Source organism: Notothenia coriiceps, unplaced genomic scaffold (genome assembly GCF_000735185.1).
Source record: "Notothenia coriiceps isolate Sejong01 unplaced genomic scaffold, NC01 NC01_scaffold00000339, whole genome shotgun sequence".
Lineage (NCBI taxonomy): Eukaryota > Metazoa > Chordata > Actinopteri > Perciformes > Nototheniidae > Notothenia > Notothenia coriiceps.
Window position 1 is genome coordinate 11,605,693 of NW_011333040.1, and position 16,337 is coordinate 11,622,029.

Below are 16,337 nucleotides of genomic sequence, written 5' to 3' on the forward strand. Positions count from 1 at the left end.
CCCACACACACACACACACACACACACACACACACACACACACACACACACACACACACACACACACACACACACACACACAACTTCTAAGACAGGACGTTTTCAGTTTGTCTGTGGCTTGCAACATGTCCACTCTGCTAGCTATTGTAATTTAGCTTTAAATATTTAGAGCGTACTAATGCAATATTCAAAACATAGAAAAACAAACTATTTTTTAAATATATTTTTCAATGTTAATTTGGATCAAATTAGAACCATTATCAATCCCCCTGATATCGTGAATCATACCGCAATTGCAATATCAGTCAAAAATAATCACAATAAGTATATTATTTTAAATCCTGCAGAGCTGCACTGTGGTATGCAACATGTCCACTCTGCTCTCACACACACACACACACACACACACACACACACACACACACACACACACACACACACACACACACACACACACACACACACACACACACACACACACACACACACACACACACGACTGACGCTTGGTAAGGTGATCCCTCAGGTGAGAGAAAGGAACTGATAAATGAAGGAGTCGTTAAGAGGAAATCCCGGGGATAACTGCAGGTGTAACTTAATGTGGCGGCACACACTTTCAGTTAGGCCGGTGATTAGCCCATCATTAGCCAAAAGAAACCACAAGATTGAAAGACACTTAACGAACACAGTGGCAGATAACGAATAACTAATCTTGTGATCGAGGTGTTGGACATACTGTTGCCACCCACTCGGAGTCAGACAGGAAGTCACACTTGTAGTTCGAATGCTGTATACTTTGAAAAGATGCAACATGAGAGAAAGTTTGACCAATAAACTGACCAATAAAATGGGTTTGCTGTATGTCAGGCAGTGAGAAAGTAAAAGTGTTTCTAGAGAAAATAAGAAGCTTCTTGCAATCATACAAACGTTTTGTTTTCTTCTTGTATCTGCACCTTCCAATGAACGCACTGTTTTTATTTCTCTCTGTGCTTCTGCAGCTTTAAACTAAATTGTCCTTTTTCTGCAATCTAAAACGAGGGCCAGTCCCCTCCATCATGTTTTTGAGGATCAACTATTATTCTTCCAGTTTGTGACTGGCTGATAACATATCTGTATTTTTCAATAAAAATCCTGCTCAGTGGAGCTCTAAATCAGCCTTGTTCCATATAAATGCAAATTATTCTCTGATAAGAATCAGTCTATAGCATTAGCTTCCACTGGGCAGAGCATTTGGATTGATGTTATCGCCCTGTGGTTGCTACGGCAGCAGTCGCCCTGATCCCTCCACATCCTCGGGGCAAAGGTTGTCGGGGTCAGACGGAGGTTCGGGTCAAGCAAGCAGGTTAAACACCTTGTCAGGGATTAGCGGGCTATGAGGGAGGTGGAGGAGGTCTTCATTGGCTGATTTCTCTCTCGGCAGCCCACTGAACCACCTCCTGGACACACATACACACGCTATCTCTCAGAGGCATGCACACACACATTGCATTTACTCTGCTTTTGTTGGGCAACATGGGCCGACACAAAGAGCGGACACAGTGAGCGCTCAGATAAGCCCGTCCCCGTCTGTAACACGGCAGAAGTCAGAGGAAGAAGGCATGTCTAATTGAGACTTTACTGGGAGCCACAAAGAGATGGAAACAGCAACAAACAAACAGCAAAACATTAAGACATTGATTACATCCCCATGTTGGCAGCTCAGACAATCAGTCGCTTTATGTTGTTTTTTTGACTTTTGTCAGAATAATTCATCTCCTGGAAGAAAAAAAGTCACTAGCTAACTTTTCGAGCTTTGATGTAATGTACACAATATGTTTAATTATATATTTAAACCACAAAATAGTATATTTATAATGTTAATCTCATGATGAAGAGGTTTGAATTTCACATTATGAACCTAAACAATCAATCAATTAATCAATGGATTTGATAAAGGTATAATTTATATATAATTGAATTGATATGGCAAAAATCTCATCATTTGCTGGTATTCTCTGTATTGTCTCATTGTAAATTAAAAACCTTTGTAGGTTTGGAGTTTTGGTAAAACGCTTTTTTTTAGATGTTTCTTCTATGAAAGTGTTGTATTTCTTTTGTCAAAACCATTGATATAATAATGGAAAACAATACTAAGACTCCACTTAGCTGGCAATTTGTGAGGTGCTTTGAGCTTAACCCTCCGGTATCATTCGATTGGACTACGCAAATTAGTCATTCGAGACAAAAACGTCCACAGTGATACCGGAGGGTTAACAGTAATGTCAGCAGGCTTTGTGCTCTCAATGACAACGGCAACAAACTGATGTTAAACAGGTATAGTGTTTACCATAAAAATCACCATAGCGTAGCATCTTCGCACGCTAACATTTGCTAATTAGGGCTAAAAGACACAACTAACAAAAATACCACTGAGGCTGATGTCATTTTGTTATAAACAGAAGTATTGGAAAATCTAAATCGTGTGTGTGTGTGTGTGTGTGTGTGTGTACCTGTGTTAGATGAAGGGCTACAGGATGAGTCTGAGGGCAGGTCCAGAGAATGACAGGAAATGGACCGAGGGGCGATGGCCTCCAGTTCATCGAATGCATGAGACTGACTGCAGCTGAGCTCCGAGTAGCGAGACGCTGCTGAGCCACAGTGACCTGCACACAGTGGGAGGAATGAGTCATGATGAAAAACACAAGGATGAGGGTTAGACGCAGCTTTAATGATACATGTGGACACAGCAGATTGTTTCATTAGGAAATAATAGGAAACAGCAAAAAGGTGCATGAATAATAAAATAACTGGGAGAAATTATCAGCACAAAGCAACAAGGGAAATTCAGGAAGTAATATTACATACTTTCTTATATAAGATAAATAGATGTACATGCTTCAAGGTTATCTTTTTCCTTTTTAATTAGTAAGATAGCAATAACACAAAAAAAAGATTCACTACACTTAATTCATAATCTCATTGCTTTATATTTTTCCATCCCATTGTTATGATTTCAGTAAATCTCAGGGATGTAGGATTTGTTAGAAGAAGAGAGCTAAAGCAAATCTCCTGGAGGAGGTTTCCTGGTGCAGCTATCAGATTTTAAATCTGGGTTGCATGTTGTTGTGGGTTTAGTTAAAGCTGTCCCTTCCAGGTTTTACACTCTGACAAGTGGACACACAAGCCCAGGACCTCCATGAGTGCAGCCCCCAGGCCAGGTAAGTAGCACAGCGCTTTAGTCAGAGCTCACCTTCACGAAACACAAACTCTTCACCTAAACTCAAATTACCACTCAAAGGAATGCTAAAACTGTCGGGCTAATCAGCAATTACTTATCTCCTTTAAACCATCAAAACAAAAAACGTTTTGCCTGGTTTAGAAATCAGAGGATTAGTGAGAGAAACTGTTTCGCTGGGTGGTGTGTTTTGTATTTCTCCTGAAAGAGGCTTTTCTGGGCTTTTCTCACATTAGAAATGCACAACAGCTTGGCTCGGACAAAAGGATAATTTATACAGAGGCTCTAAATGAAAAAAGGCAAACTCAGCTCCTCGGTGTCTGCCCACATGGACAAGTTTAAATGTACACATGGAACCACCCTCACGCAGTCAAGTATCTGAACAACGACACACACACCGCTGCACTATTGTGCACTTGAGCGGCTCGGTGCTCTACTCAGGGAGACAATGGCGGGACTTGACTTGACACTTCAAAGCATATTGCTGCTGTCAACTCAGCTGTCATTCTCAGCAGATGAGGAAGGCTGCACCAAGCCAGGGAGAGTTTTTTCGGGGAGGTTAAAGGTGGCGATGGGGGGGTCAGAGGGTTTGATATGACAGAGTTAAAGGCAGACAAGGCCTTCTCTGTGCCGCGGCCAAAAGGACCAGAGTGGAGAGGAAAGGCCAGGCCAGGACAGGGCCCCGTTTCATTGTCAAGGACAGTTACACTCTGGAGATGTTGCTCAAAACAGGTCAGACCAGGGTCACGCTGTACATGGTAGGGGGTCTTAAAAAACCATGCTGGGGGTCAAAAAGGGCTGAGTGAGACGATGAGACTCCCATCAGCCATATACAGTATGTATTATCCAATTTGATCGTGCAGAAATTTCCTCATCTACTGCTTTTTTTTAATAATTTTCCATGGGGTCTTTATTTCTAAGAAAATCAGTTCTTGAACACAAATATCCCTCTACAAAACTTTGATTAAGAAGAACTTGGGCCTTAAAGGTCACCTATTATGCAGAATCCACTTTTTCATGTCTGTTATACATAAACATGTGTCCCCTCTGTGTAAAGAGACTCTGAAAGTTTCAGGAAAAAAGATTCTCTCACTTTTTGTCCTGATCCATTTATATAACAACCTGTCTGAAAGTGAGCTGATCAGATTTTGGCCACTTTATGATGTCATAACGACTTTTTGGCTTGTGTTTCCATTAGCCAATCACCAACCAAGGTAACCCTCCCCCCACCTTATCACCTGAATCTCCTCCTAGAGCACCATTAGGCGCTTTCACACCGCAGTACTTTTCCCTCAAAGGTTCATCAGAGGATTTGCCTTTCAGTGAGGATAAAGCATTTCTTATCTGATCTTATTAAGCTGAGGTTAGAAGGCGATTGTGTTCATTGTTAAAATATCTAACCAGTGTTGACTGTTGATAAGAGAAGGNAGTAACAGACAGAGAATCAGCACTTTGGAAACAGGGCTGAAACAGAGGGGATTATGGGATGCTGCAATGATCTGTTTGGTGTTTCGAGCCAAACACTTCAGAGACATGTTTTGTATATATCTGAGACCTATAATATATTGATGAAAAACAGTATAATAGGAGACCTTCAAATATACAATGAGTAGGCTTTTCCCAAAAAACAATGTGTGGACTCCCTATAATCACTTATGGGCCACTAGAAGTGTTTGTCGTTTCCTGTATCCGCAAAGAGTTTGCCTTTGCCTTTTTTCTCGCTGTGTTCTGAAACCTCAGCCAACTTTAGTGAGTCATCATAACAATTAGAAATGATTGGCAAAACCATGAAAATAGACCCAAGTTGTAGTGAACCAGAATCCTTTCAGCTTGACACGCTGCTACATTGAGGCCACACTAAGCTGAGGTGCCTCCATCTGCAGGGAAATAAATGAACCAGTGACACTCGCACTGTGTGTGCTATGAAGAGAACAGCGTGCTTCGATACAGCACGGGCCCCCCCGCAGCACAGCACCACACAGAGAACAGTAGATGTCTCTGATAGAAAAGAGAAAATCCCTACACAATTTCCACATTGTTTGCTGTCTTTCATAAAGTTCCAGGAGGAGTCAGATGTCAGTGGCCCCGTCCTTTATCCCTATTGGGAACGGTAAATTAGTGTCCGCAGGAAAGCTGCAGAGGTATTCTATTGTGGCATCGCTCCGCAGTGTTCTGCCGTCAGCGAGCGTTGGTCAGTGTGGATTTATGACCATCGGCTACACGTCTCCCTCTCATAGCCCAGAGAATAGCGAGGGCACGGGGGAGCCGCGGCACACGAGGTAGGCACCCCGACTTCTATTGTTGGGGCCTCATGCCTTTGAACGGGGAATCAAACGGTACCAGCTTTTCATCAAAAGCCCTCCTTTCTATTGCTGATTTAGAAGAAAAAGAAAGGCTTTCTGCGTTATTTATTACGGGGTGGGAGGAGGTGGGAAAAACAGGCTGACAGCAATGCTTTCACTACGTATTGATGGGGGCAGGAGCATCATAACGCCTCACTATGGAAGCAGGCTTTGAATTCTCTGTGTCTGGCTCAGCCTCTTTGTCTGCGGGTGGATGCCCAGCCATGTTCAGTATAATCGGGCCCCTAAGAACATGGGCAGGAGGGTAGCGCCTGGCAGGGAGGAGGCTGTGAAAGAGCCATATGTGGCAGAGCTCATTTCTCACCTCTGACAGGGGAGATTGGAGGCAGGACAGGCCAGCGATTAGACTCCAGCAGAGATGGGGAGGGGGTCAGCTTTGGTCCTGACCCTGAGCGGGGGGTGGTCATCTGTGGACTCGGGCACGAAGACCAAGTAGCAGAGGGGAAAGTTAAGGGGACGAAGCCATGATCAGACTCCAAGGAAGGGTGGAGAGCAGGATCTATGGAAGCATCTCGGTGAAGATTCTCTGCTTTTGCAGTTTCACGCCTGCTCAGAGGTTTATCTGACTGAGGACTGTCACCTGACTTCGGGCGAGGTGTTAGGGGTGTCGTATGGCCGAATAAAGGTTTATAGAGCGGAGGGGTGGTTGTAGCATTTGTGGATGATTGGCAAAGGTTGGATCCTGCTGGAGGGGGTGAAGCCAAAGGTGTCTTTATCCCTGGACGAGGATGGAGCGGCGGAGAGCAAAAGATCCCGTCTGAATCAGAGTCTCTGATATCTGCCCGGAAACCACAAAGGAACATTATTTAACAAAGCATTTTCAACCTGAAGTCACTAATGCAAGAATCATTTGGAAAACTGCAGTCCTGATTATCAGTTCAGGGTCCAGTTTCACTTTACTTTCATCAGGCAAGCTGTGATTTGAAATCATTTCCTGTCCTGATCATTTAGAAACATGTCACCAATCAAAACATACTTCAAACGCTACCTGTGCATAAGCATGCTATAGAACCCTCTATGACGCAAAATAGTACAATAAATCATAAATATTATTTTGTGAAATGGACTCCTGATTAACTGAGTCATACCTGAAATTCATTTGAAATACAAAACTCAAAATAGAAGTGTTAAGATCCTGAAAAAGTATTTTTTGTCTTTTCTTTTAGCTTCTGGCGCCCAGTGGTGATTGGCAGCCTGTTACAGCAGCTCCTACTCACCACTGAGTAGCTTCCTTATATTTACTTTTATTCTATTTATTGTCTGTGTGTATTCTGTAAATTGTGTAATTTTTAAATAGTTTTTATCTTTAATATTTTTTTGATGCATGCTTTAGTTAACATTAAGCTGTGTGTGGCTCTTTTCTGCTGTAACAAATGTATATTTCCTCTCCGTGGGTTCTTTTAATGGCTACATAGGTTACAGCCAAAGCTAAAACGACTTCCACCAATAGGAGATTTACCAGACAGGAAGCTGCTCCTGCCACTGGCGAGGTTGGTGCTGCGGCTGAACATACTCGACGGTGGACGACTTAAATCTGAGAGAGACCCTTGTGAGGTTGTAGAAGCTGGAGGCGGGGAGAGTTCAGGTCCAGCAGGCCCAAGATGCAGCTTCCAGTCTGACTCCTCCACAGCAGGTTGTGGCGCTCTCTCCTCCTGCTGATGTTCATTTTGTTCTTCCTGAGAAAGATGAGGGTAGGAGGGAGACGCTGGCACAGAGTTGGGCCTGCTCTCTTGTCTCTCAAAGTCAGGGTGAAGGTTGGGTTTGAGGGGGGTTGTTGGATTGATGGTGGATGATGGTGGAGTAGGAGGCAGTGGAAGAGAGGGAACAACAACAGAAGAGGGCCTTCCTGTAATCTGCACATGATTTCCTCTTCTGTCTGGATTAAGATGGAAGTAGCCTTTAAGGAAGACAAAAACATGAAAGATATGTATTATTTATTTCAGAGTACCTCTCTTAAACTTGGTTGACTATCCCAGAATATGAAAGCAATTTCTGTTAAATTGGAGCATCTTTGTTCTGTTAATGTTATTTTTCGAATTTGTGGACCTGTTTTTCTTTGTATGTGTTTCTGTGTAAATCAGATTACTATTTTCCAACCTTCGCTTGCCAATAACTTCTATTCTTTCCTACAAGTGATTTTGGTGTTAGACCCAGAGCATTATCAAAGCATGCCTCTTCTCGCTGTTCAACAAAGACGGATGTTGTGGATCATTTTTCATGTCTGCTTGTGACACTCTCGTTCCTACTTTGCTCACTGCTGGAGTAAATGTTTGTTTCCTGCTGGGAGGGTCGGTCTGCTAACAATGGCAGCGAGATATCACCCCCCTGGAGCAGCTGGCTGTTTCTAAACTCCATATCCACAACAGCAATCAGTCCTGAGGGCATGGAAGTTTGTGTGCAGGATATCATGTCCTTATTATCCTAAAACACTTTGTTTGGGAACAAGTTTGTGAGGAGTGTCAGTGAAGTAAAAACTGAATGAAAGGGTATAACATTGAATGCATGAGAACATAGAACAATTGTTTTTGTTTGATAAGTGACCTAATCAATGACTTGATTAATAATCTTGAGTGCTAAAGAGATAACTAATTTCTAAAGCCCTTGCACAACCTTCTCTGTTCTTGAAATAATAATTATCTCCCCTTCTCCAACTCCTCTTTCTTCTTCTGAACCTCTCCTTTCATCCCTCTAAGATTCTCTTCCACAAACATCAACTCCAACCAGCGCCGCCCATTTCCCCGCCGCCTCCTCCATTCTTCCCCTTCTGCCTCGTCACACCCCTTCCTTTCTCTCCCTTCCTACTTTTTTATTGACCACTGAGAGGGTGTATGTGTGATGGGGGGTTGGAGGGTGTCAGACAATCTGCTCTTGTTTCCTGGGGGCTGCCGCCAAGAGGAGTCAGCACAGGGGGATAAAGAGAACACATTGGAGAGCACATTTCTGCACTGCCTCCTCTTACAATGCGCTGCCATTCCCATCTGTTACACACACAAGTGTATGTGAATGGGTGTGTGTGTGTGTGTGTGTGTGTGTGTGTGTGTGTGTGTGTGTGTGTGTGTGTGTGTGTGTGTGTGTGTGTGTGTGTGTGTGTGTGTGTGTGTGTGTGTGTAAATGACATGTGTCAGAGTGCAAAGCCAAGGCGTAGGGCCCAGCACGTTTCTTAAGGGAGCGGGTTTAAGGGCGATTGTGCGAGAGCCGACCACCATATGGCAGAATAATTAGTATTAGACCCTGGTGTTGAGAAATGCCCCCCCCCCTCTGCCATACACACACTCACACACACCCCAGCATGTTGAAAGCAGGGCCCTGCTGTGGGCTGAGGTGTGTGCCGGGAAGAAATGCCTTCACATCAGAGGCCGGACTCTGAAAGGAGCGGCAGGTCTCCCCAGCCCCGGGCCTTTCACTCCCAGCAGCAGAGCACCAGGAGGGCGGCGCTGTGGGCACTTCCTTGCCAGAGAGGAAATTTGCACTTAACCAAACACAACCACAGAGAAAAGATTAAGAGCTAACGACAAGCTTGGTGGCCTCTACCTCCACTGCTCCAAGAGAGGAAGAAAAGGCGAGAAAACTTGTTAATGAGCAGAGCTGGGGAGTCAAAGGAGGCAGAGCCCTCCTCCTGTTGTGGCTGTGATGGTGTGAAAGTAACAGGTGTTTGTTGATAAGCCTCACCATCCAGCGCTTGTGTCCGCGGGGCTGTAATGAGAATGTGTGTTTTCAGCCTCCTCCCCTGGGATGGAGGCGGTGGTCTGGACTTGGAACTCAGGAAACAAGGAGGTCTGAGGTCTGAGGGGCCAGCTTTCATGTGAGACAGAAACCGAGGACACATTAAGGGACGATCATTTGGACGATCGTGGGCCTGGAAGAGAAGATTTAGAGAAGAAAATATTCAAATAAGTAGGCAAGAAAAACATTAACAAACCATTAAACTAATAAATATTTAAAACATTTAAAGAATACCTTGAAAATACTACAACGTTAAAGTAAAAAAGGTAAATAAATAGCTCACAGTAAAATATCACTGTATTATCTGAAATATACATTACGGATAAATATCATGTTTTTAAAATCTTTAAAACATAAAGATTATCCTCATTGAAATTATATTTCCCTCTCATTGGACGTGAGAAAAAGAAAACACATTTGACTAATTGTCAAAACTTTTAATATTTTTCCAAATTGAAGGACCTTGACACTTTGATTGTACTAACTTTGTTTGGAACATATATAAAATAAAAATATTTGCAGTGTTTTTACAATACAAATTATTGTTGTTCTCATATTATATATTAAAACATTAATTCTGATCCAAAAAAAACTATGAATTCAAACTAAAAGTCCCTCTGAGACACATCTGTGTTCCATGCTACTACAAAATAAAAGCCCGATGGAGAAACTCTGCTGCTGTTGGTGGAGAATTCAAATGATGCATGGTGCCACCACTGCCCCCTTGTGTCGTGAAAACAGATCACACACACACCTTTATTTCCTCAACACACACAGTACCTCTAGCTTTCTCCTATCACACCACTGTCCTTCCTTTTTAAAGAAAAGAGGCAGAAAATTATCTCAAGGGTGATAAAACTCTTTAGAGTACACTTTCGGGACAGGGGAGATAAAAGCATACAGGACGGTCAATATTAGAAATGTGGAGGAAAGGACGGCTGCCGGCAGCACGCCAACCAGTGAAAATGAGTGGAGCGCACAGCATTCAGTCCCTCTGTGGCCTTTAGAGAGCAAACAGCTGTAATAAATGGCCCATAGACGCACGCTTTATTTGACTTGGATTTAGGCTTCATCCAAAACAAAGTTCAGCTCCTCACCCTTTTAACACACTATATAAACAAACAGAAAATGCACAGATACATCTGTCTGAATACAATGAGGGACCAGAGGGAGAGAGAAAAAGAGGGAGAGGAGAAGGGGAGAAATAAAGGGAGGAAGGTGGGGTCACTGTCTGTGACTCACACAGGGAGGATCAACTTTTAAATCCCTGCACCATCTCCACTGAGTCCCTTTCTCAGATCTGGAGGCTTTAAAGATTTGCATTCTTGTGATGTAAAGAAGGAGAAGTGAGGTAGAAACAGCCCGACATGAGCCTCTGATGGGGGCCCTTCTTCCTCCACCATCCTCTTCCTCCCCTACGGCCTCCTCATTACCTGTCACTCAGGCCATCAAAAGGCTGAGGAGAGCTTTGTGAGGATAGACTCGCCTGGTGTCATCAAACTAGCGACCGTCTGCAGAACAGGTCCGGGCACGAGTGCTTGACGTGTGTGTCTCATTACAACCTACGCAAAAAAACTCTTTTAATGCATCCACACACACAAACACTATGGCAGATACAGCAAAGGACAAAGCTGTGTGTCTCTTATCATATACGGTCACATTGATGAGTTTGTGTGCAAGATCAACCCATAATGATGATGGAAATGATGTTAACTATGGTGATTGCATTCCAGGGTTAGTGCACAATAACTGTATTTGTCTTTCGTACAAAAAATACAGATTTCAAATAAAATTAGCTTGACATTACTAATGTTTAAATATTGATTTGTCTGGTGCACTCACCTTTTGTTTTACACCAATATAAAGTTGTTTATCTAGTTAAACTTGTGTTTTGTTTACAACCTGGTGGTTTTTCTTGCTGTCTGACTTTGTAATAGCGATTTTGCTCCTGATAGATGGAAAAACTAAAAAGAAAAAGATCCCAGTAATAATAAACCAGAATAATACTTTAATATAGTGATATTACTTTCAATCATATCAGCCCTCTGTAGCGTTGCATTTCTGTGATTGATCAGATAAAATGTCCATATGTAGAGGAAGAACAAGTTAAAAAACTAAGATATAGTGTGTATAGTGATAGTGCCTATCTCAAGACAAGGACTACTTGCTGAAGATAAATCAAACTTTGAGCGTTGTAAATTGTTTGTTACCTCATTAATATTTTTACATCTCGAGTCAAAAGTACAATCAATTAAGACTACCATGTAAAGGAAAAAATGTGCAGCACTACTCCTTAAACTGAAGTTTGACATGGCACCAGGCATGAAGAGTAACATATAACAGGATTACAGAATGAGGATATAAAAAGAAGGGAACTGTAGTCTCCGTGAGCTTTGGGGTTATTTTGCTGTTCTGTCCTCCTTGTCGTTAGTTTCCCTGGTGTGTCTAATTGTCTGATTGTGTTCACCTGTCGCCCTTGTGTTTCTCCTCCCCTGCCCGGCTGTTTCTCGTCTCGTGATTACCCCTCCCTGTATTTAGTCTCTTCCTATGTTCAGTGTTGGTTCATTATTTGTCGTTCATGTCTCCCTTCATGTTGGTCACAGTCCCTTTTTGTTTGGATGCTACCTCGTGCCTTGTACCTATTCATGGATTCTTGTTTTTTCAGCTTTTTGTGAATAAAGCTCGCCTTTTGTTCCATTTTGAAACCTGCTTCCCTCCTCATTCTGCATTTGGGTCCTATTTCCCCCCCATTTAAAGAAAAAATATGTAATCAGATTACTTTTTAAAAAAAAGAAGAAAAGGGGATTATTAGCACTATTACAATGTAACAATACATTTGAGGTATTCCAAAAGTAAGGGAAAGTACTAATTTAGTGGGAATGCTGACACAGCATTCCAACTATCTGTTATGCTACGCACGACATTCTTTATTATTCCCGCCGAGTTATTTTGCACCACTTCTTCTCCCACATTGAACATCGCAGAAACTCTGTTCAAAGATCAAAACGTTCAGCTCGGTCGGGAATCAATGGATATGACTTTTGTCATTCATAACTTTCATAATTCCAGAGATACATCCCATAATTCATCAAATTTTTAATATTGAAGTCAATGGAGAACTCTTCAGACTTCAACAATCTTCATGCAACTTCAACTGCTCGATGCTCCTTCTTCAACTGCTAACTACTCCTTCATACTTTCACTCAGAAACCTCATTCCAACTTCAAAATGTTACACATCTTTCTGACATTATTCGTGTAACACAACTTTTAAATCTGATTCTTACTTTTAGAGATATTAAACATTGTTCAGACCTTGGTAAAGAGGCCTTCTTCAGATTTTAGAGTGCGTGATGTCACAGCTAGAGTGGAGGACAGATTTAATTGTGCCTTCATATTTTCTTTTAAACCTGCCATAATTTCCAAACCCTACATTCCTGAGACATAATTTTTCAAGACAAACGTAGGAAAACATCTCGTAGCTTGAAAGATAAAAAAGAATTAAGCAAAAAAATTAAACAAAATGCCTCATGAGGGCATGAAGTGACAAAAACGTTCAACATGTCTCCATTAAACCCCATTGTAAGTTCAGCCTCACCTTTCCCCACCACAGCAGCTGCACACCTTTAGTTAATCTGCCAAAAAGGCCACATTATTAACCCGAAAGTACACAAAAAGTACACTTCAGATGCTCAAGTTCCTTGACATGCTTCACGCTTTGAAATTTCACCGATATCTGTTACGGTTCTTCAACAAAACGTTCACATGTAAGAGCTTTATCTCTCATTCAGAACAATGAAAATGCTCTCCTCTCACTGATCACCATGGAAACCTTTGATCTCTGGACACGTCGTTAGCTCAAATATAAACACCTGTGTCATGGAACACGATGATGTCATAACTCCAATTGACATAATTAGAGCAGCAGACTAATAACATGTTCCACATATTTAAGACATTATTGGTGACGTATGCTTTTAGTTCTAAAGTTTTCAGTTCAAATATTCTGCTGCTTTTTCATGCATTTAGACTTTTATTTTCTTGTTCTTATTTCACATTCAAGTCCCCTCTATTCATGAACCCTTTAAAGTACTCAGCCACACCACTTATATACCACGTGCGACTGTTGCTATGTGAGTTCATCTTTCAAATACAAGTTGCTTGTTTGATTCAAGCTCTTGTAGCCAATATGTCAAGGTATTTATCCCTAAAATGTTATCAGCTAACTAATGACACACACTCAGAGGATCTTTATAAACGTTTTAAGTATTGCACATCTTAAAACATGACTCTTATAAATCAATTTTAAAACCAGCGATGCACTACAGTGTCAGCTTTTCTAAAATAGAAACTTCAATGTTCACATCTTTTCTAAATCAGGGGTGTCAAACTCAAAATACAAAGTTGGGGCCAAAATAAAAAATTGGTACTAGTGGAGGGCCCAGACTGGTTCAATGTTTTAATTTGCAAAACTTATTGAAATTGACTTATATGCACATATTAAACTGGAACTCAACAAAGCCTTATTAAATTCATTGCCTATAAAAACAACATTAAACATTAAATACATCAGTTGCGCAGCTACTAGTTCTTATAGCTCTATCTGCAGCTTTTCCGGCGGAGTCATTTCTTAATGATTTATTAGAGTTTTTCCACCAGGCCAACCAAAAGCTTAAAAAAACCAAAAACATGCCCTGCTTGTCGCAAGACAAAAAGTGGGCAGAAAAGGAAACATCCATTGAAACTCAGTGTGCCTGCTCACTGTGATGCAAGCTCAAAGCCAAATACTTGGCAACTCATTTTGGGTGCAAGTTCATCCAATGTTTGGGGCTCAAGGCTCTGAGCTGAGGAAACCCTCAAGGATTGAGTGAAGGTGTGCGTGCAATAATATCGGCGGGCCGAAATTAAATCCACCGAAAGGGCCTGATTTGGCCCCGGGCCTTGAGTTTGACAACATGTGTTCTAAATCTGGGGTTTTCAAAGTGTGAGGCGCCGCCTCCCCGGGGGGCGCCAGAGAGCTTCCAGGGGAGGCGTGGCCGCCAGAAAAAAAATAAAGAGAAAAAGTGAAATATAGCTAGTCAACGGCTACTGGCTAAATGTATACGCAAGGCAAAATATGGATAGATTTTTAGTGAACGTCCACCTAAAGTCAGAGAGGAAGACACAGCTGTCTGTAAAAAAAAACGGAGGAACGTATGACCATGATTATTCTGAAGTAGGATTTTCAATGGAAAAGGTCCTCCGATGACACTTCCACTGGCGCCACAGTGTCGTTATCCTGCAACGAGGTGCTAGCTAAATGAGCAGTATGAGAACCAGGGAAAACTCCGGGCGTCATATTCAAAAAAAATGAAACACCTCATGTTTCGGTGACAGCCAGCAGGAGTTTGTTTGACCCGGAGGCTCAAGGAATTTGCAGATCCAGCAAGAAAACTGTCATGAAAGCACATTTAGGCAGGCGCATTTGAATAACACAAAGGCATACGCGAGACAGGGCATCGAATACCAGGAGTGCGTTACTGGATAGCTTAAGGCAGGTAAACCGTCACCAACATTCGGTGAAAAGTTTACCTCCTCCCTGGCTGCTAAAGATATGGTTCAGTAATGATGGGAGAAAGCTGGCTGCTGCAAGCTAGATGTGATCCCAATGTCTGAACAATACCCATCGCAGACATGTGGCATATGAATGTGAATGGACAGGATGGCTTCGACGCGGATCGCGAGAGCCCTTTCTTTCCATCAATTCAGCCTGGACGAGGTCTACCGAGCCGCTCACCTTTTGCTCAGGCCTGATGAACATATGTGCGCTATATTCAAGAGTGGTGTCGCAGAGAGGACGTTTTTAGTTGCTTGTGCACCCATCCCTGCCAGCGCGCACCTAACAGCAGAAAAATCCTTCAAGGCTTTGAATGGTTTGCCACGCCAGGAGAATACAAAATTGATGGTGGGGCCGCTGTTGAGAATATGTACAGATGGCCTGCAAAGAGCATGAGAGGTCAGCCACAAAGCGGTCTGGTAAAAAAAGGTTGCCAAGATGTTGCCCTGCCGGCTGTAAGCGAACAACTGCATGCATCCCATCCGCCCGCAGGCCTTGAGCGACCCAAAGGAGGAATGCAGCCCAAAAGAGGCTGCATGCGCGCGGTCCTGGACTGAGCAGTTAAAAAATGGCGCTCAACTCTAATTAAATCCCAGCACGGGGCTCCCAACACTCGCAATGCCCGTCGCTCCCTTCCCTCAATCGCTCTGCAATGAGATGGGCGCGTCACTTCCAACCCAGCTGGCTGCTGCACTCTGAGGTCCGGTGGCTGTCCGGGCAGGGAGGTCCCTCAACTCGTCGCTTTATCGTGATTTGCGCAAGGAAAGTTATCTCCTCCCTTCCTCACCGAAAATCAACGCTGCGCCACCTGGTCAACGCAGAAATGGAGGACATGAAGCTGGGTTGCAATGTTGGCCGCTAATCTGTCCGATATACATTTGACGGCGGATAAACCGTGTTGAACAGCATCTCTGGAGGGCAAAGAGTGGCAATGTCTTTTGGCTACGATGCAGGTCTCTGCATTCAGGAAAAAGTTGGACGGCTGTGGTGTTCCATGTTGAACGGGCTTCCTGGAAATGTTCCCCAAAAGCGTTGGCAGATGTTGTGGGGGAGGGGCAGACTCGGCAACTGGACTCATACAACGACGTGGTCATCTGCACATTTTGAGGGGTTGCATGAAGCCAATTTGGAGAGTATTTTGGGAGGAGACCTTGGGCAAATCAGTGGGTGAGAAAATCCATTCTCTTTTCGACCCGTGACAAACGCCGTGGATGGAGCTGACGCATCGAAAGAGGAGGAAGAGGCTGTAACTCGAGCTGAACTACGAATATGGAGCTTGAGAAGCAAAAGATGAGTAAAGTGTCACTTGCTCACTTTTTGGCTGTGTGTGAGACCGAGTTCCCGGACCGTTGGCAAAAAAGGCGTTCAAGTGCTATTCCTTCACCTACCACCCTACTGTGTTGAGTGCGGATTTTCGCCGCCTTTGGCATTGATACAACAAA

General features: G+C 43.0%; 1 protein-coding gene across 1 annotated transcript in view; it reads right to left on the reverse strand.

Moving 5' to 3' along the window:
• LOC104950943 (histone-lysine N-methyltransferase 2D-like) overlaps positions 1–16,337 on the reverse strand; it is a 36,680-nt gene that overhangs the window by 12,208 nt on the left and 8,135 nt on the right. Inside the window, exons 3-6 of the mRNA XM_010777556.1 lie at positions 9,247–9,433; positions 7,037–7,474; positions 5,882–6,355; positions 2,490–2,642 (exon numbers count right to left, since the gene is read on the reverse strand). Coding sequence (XP_010775858.1) covers positions 2,490–2,642; positions 5,882–6,355; positions 7,037–7,474; positions 9,247–9,433 — 1,252 coding nt within the window. The remainder of the gene's footprint in view (positions 1–2,489; positions 2,643–5,881; positions 6,356–7,036; positions 7,475–9,246; positions 9,434–16,337) is intronic.